The 3959-nt window shown below is 36.0% G+C and overlaps 2 protein-coding genes across 2 annotated transcripts in view; one reads left to right on the top strand and one right to left on the bottom strand.

Moving 5' to 3' along the window:
* Positions 1–453, top strand: part of LOC112516169 — a 5261-nt gene extending 4808 nt beyond the window's left edge. Inside the window, exon 5 of the mRNA XM_025123192.1 lies at positions 423–453. Coding sequence (XP_024978960.1) covers positions 423–453 — 31 coding nt within the window. The remainder of the gene's footprint in view (positions 1–422) is intronic.
* Positions 454–555: 102 nt separating this feature from the next.
* Positions 556–1346, bottom strand: LOC112516168. The gene is made up of 2 exons (XM_025123191.1): positions 837–1346; positions 556–756 (listed from the first exon to the last, which is right to left on the bottom strand). Exons 1-2 carry the CDS (start codon positions 1344–1346, stop codon positions 556–558), a joined length of 711 nt encoding a protein of 236 aa, XP_024978959.1.
* Positions 1347–3959: the final 2613 nt, after the last annotated feature.

Raw genomic sequence — 3959 nt, 5'->3', positions numbered from 1 at the left:
TTGGTAAACATTTCAATTTTTGTTGGTGAATATGATGTTTAAATCTTTTGCTTTATGAATGTGAGTTTTTAATTAAGATTGATTTTGGAATTTTTTTGGTATTTTTAAATAGTATTTGTAAACATTTATATCTATTATTTAGTAAAAACTACTAAACAACTCACTGGGGGTAAATTGGTTATTTTAACCAGTTCTGTCATGTCCTGTCATGTCTTACCAAACGCCGAACAGCTGTCCTGCCCTGTCCTGTCCTGTCTGCGCACCAAAAGCACATGCTATGACCATCCTTCCTTGAAGTTTTATTGGATAGAAAGAAGGACTTCGTAATATGGCCCAACGTTTCTTCAAAATACCAAAACACCTTTCTATGATATTCCTAGCTTGTGAGTATTTCATGTTAAAATATTCTTCCTTATTTGAAGGTGTATGACCAATGTGTTCCCATTCTCGTAAATGATACCTAGTACCTCTATATGGTGCCAAAAATCGGTTACCATTGACATATCCTGCATCAACCAAATAGTAATTACCCATTGGGACTTTTAAACCACTATTCTATGTAACTGCATCTCGTAGTACCCTAGAATCGGTAGCTGAACCTTCCCAACCGGATAAAACATAGATGAAATTCATGTTCCGAGTGCATGCACCTAATACATTAATTGCAATATGACCCTTTCTTGTTCGATATCGTGGTTTATCGGACTCATGTACAGTCACTTCAATGTATGTTCCATTTATTGCTCCTAGACAACCCTATAAAGAAAATAACTTGGTTTTAGCTAAATGGTAATTTTTTTATATTACAAGTAATGAGAGAAGTTAACAAGGATTACCTTAAACCATTTCCATCTTCTGTCGGTACAATCATCCTCTACCGGAGTTGGTTTGCTAAACAAAATGTCTTGCACTCGCAACAAAGCACTTAAAACTCGATGAACATACCTACTAATTGTTTCTCCCGACCTATATAATCTAACTTGAAGACATCTATTTTTGGTGTGATGTGCTAAAATGTTTACAAATGTAGCAACTTGTTCTTCAATTGTCACGTTACCATCATCTAATAGTCCACCACGTGTTTTTAGCAACTCACACAAAAGAGCAAATGCATTCCTATCTATTCGCAACTCATTTGCACAAATAATGTCACTTTCACGTGTGATGCGTTGGATTTCTATCGATCTAATTTGCAATCTAGTGAATGTTCTTTGTCTTAAAGTTCTCCTCCGATCATCTCTTTGTTCATGTTCAATTACCCAATTTGCGAAGTTGACCAAAAGTATAAGCAAGTCGATGTAAGCTTTCAACACTTTAACAACTACAAGTAGATGGTTCCGATCCATTCTACATTAAAAAAATGAGATGCAGTCACTATAAATTGAACTACCAAAACAACCAAAATAGCAACAAAAACCCTCTCTTAAAAGATTAACACATAATATGTGAATATGAGATGTAGTCACTATAAATTAACACATAATCTGTTAATCCATTTACCCCTAAAATAGCAGCAAAATTTCATATAGTGCCAAAACAACATCAAACATAGCAAACAACAGATTGGGTAATTGAACATAGCAAACATTGCAAAACAGCAAAACCGGCTGTTTTCTGGTAAACATAGCGATGTCTTATTTGGTGGTAATAATCTGCAAGTTCTGAAAAACAACCTTGCTAGCTATAACATCAAGCCAAGATAAGGTCAAACCCATTAAGTATTCTTCTAACATCTGGGAATCTAAGTGAAAGAAAATCAAAAAGGGGAATTTGGAATTACTTTGGAATCAAATCAGGAGGTTCCACCATGTGCTGCTGAAGAGTGTGGGTGTGAATAATAATGGGTATGGAGAGAGAAACCATATTTCAAAAAAAAAGGGTGTCTACAGCTTTTCTAAAACCAGTAGTTATCTTCATGGTATGATTTCTGGTAATCATGCATAGCAAATCGAACAGCCAATTAATTTGGACTATTATCTTCATGGTATGATTTCTAGTAATCAAACATAGCAAATCGAATCAAACAGCCTATTTAGGGCAATTGATTCATACATATCATACCTTAAATCGATTCATACATATCAAACCCTAAATCGAATCAAACCTTTAGAGAAATCGATTCATACATATCAAACCCTAAATCGAATCAAATAGCCGATTAAAGAGCTCGTCCAGCAGAAGGCAGACTGTGTGTATGGAGCTCGTCGAGATGAAGGCGGAGTGTGTGTACCTGTAGAACTCATCGAGACGAAGGAGATGAAGGTAGAACTTCCGTCGCCGGCGAGATGGAGCGTCTGCGTATGGAGGAGCGACGGGGAAGGATACGGTCTACGTATGCGATAGGAGGAGAGCGATGGGTAGATTTGTAAAAAGATACCTTGTTCCACTTAGTTCTAGGGGGGTAAGGGTGAACACCCGTGTCCCAGTTAGTTCCACCTAGTTCCATTTAAAAACACACCAAACGTGGGACAAGTGTGTCCTGTCCTGTCCTGTCCCACCCTGTTCCACGTACCAAACACACCTTAAATGGACTGTTTTGTGTTTAGAAATATGAAGTTAAAGGGGTTTTTTTCGGCTAAAAATCAACAGCTACGGGGCTGCTTTCTGGCAAAAAATCGGCATCTAGCGAAGCTGTTCCATGGATAAAAAGAATAGCTAAAGGGCTATTTTGATGCTAAAGATCAGCAGTTATGGGGCTGTTTTGTGGCTAAAAATCAGTAGCTAAAGGAGCTGTTTGGTAGATAAAAATCAGCAACTATAAGGACTGTTTGGATGCCGTCTTGAGACTGGTTTGGGCCTTGTTTAGAGGCTGTTTAAAGTTGTCCTAGGGGATCTTTACAAATGTTTTGGGAAGCATTTAGGACATGTTTAGAGGGTCATTTACATCTGTCGTGAGACATGTTTTGTTAAGTTTATATTCTATGATACATTAGTCCATCATTTATTAAAGATGTCAATCTTTGTTGAATTTACTATTTGTCCACTATCAAATATCCCATCTATCTTTTTCTTTCTCACAAAGAAATCTTTCTGCATCTGCATTATGCAACCTTGTTTTAGCATCGGTTCTCCATATCATGATTTCCCTGTTCCTAAAGACTTATGTGTTAAAGAGGATGTTCTTGTATATTATTGTAGAAGGTAATGCATTAAGTACTTTGTTTTCTGTTTTTTGATGTTTAAACTTATTAAATGTTTTTAGTTTTAATTACTTGAGCAGTTTTAGGTAGGATGATGTTTTAGTTACTACAGTTAGTTGAGCAGTTTTAGTTACTACCCTTTGGAATCCACTAAAAACAGTCTTGGGTAACAGTTTTGAGAAGCCCATTCCGTGTAGATACAAGGAAGTCGAGAAGTAACATTTCTTATGCTGCTAGAATTATGGTGTATGTGCATCTGTTGGAGTGTCCTTAGAGACGAATGTGGTTGCAACAGGGATGGACACTAATCTTTATAAAGACATCAAGACCTTTGTGCCAAACTTCACTGTTAGATTTGTATATCGTTCATTCAAGTGTCATCACACTTCTACACATGCTTTTTTAATCAGATTAGTAATGTATGTACATATTAGCAATGTATAAATCTTTCTCCACCCAAATATCCAAACATACTTGAAAGCACTTGTTATATAAGTAACTTGTGATTCTATTATTTATTATTGAAGGAAAAACATTCTTGATTCCCTGTTTTTAGCGACCATTTGCATAATAATGATTGATATGTGAGATACAACCTACATTTAGATTAGAAACAGAGAGAATTTTTAGTTGGTTGGAAAGCTTTGATTATAATTGATTAAAAGCGTTTTTATGGTGATATGCGCTTTTTGTTGCAGTTTATGCTGGCCTGGAAGTAAGCAACTGACTCTCTTGTGTGTATCAATGAATTTCAGTTTCGTGTTTTAAAGATGGTTTTCTTGTGTTCGATCGTTCTCAGTAACAAATATCAATACTTGT

The sequence above is a fragment of the Cynara cardunculus genome (assembly GCF_001531365.2).
Source record: "Cynara cardunculus var. scolymus isolate 2C chromosome LG 8, CcrdV1, whole genome shotgun sequence".
Classification (NCBI taxonomy): Eukaryota; Viridiplantae; Streptophyta; class Magnoliopsida; order Asterales; family Asteraceae; genus Cynara; species Cynara cardunculus.
Note: the sequence above shows the minus strand (reverse complement) of the source record. Positions and strands in the feature narration are given on the sequence as shown.

Excerpts from the sequence above, each read along its gene's own strand:
- LOC112516168 (XM_025123191.1), bottom strand. The coding sequence starts at position 1,346 with ATGGATCGGAACCATCTACTTGTAGTTGTTAAAGTGTTGAAAGCTTAC. Across the intron at positions 757-836 it reads GAAGATGGAAATGGTTTAAG|GGTTGTCTAGGAGCAATAAA; the intron begins GTAATCCTTGTT and ends TTTTCTTTATAG.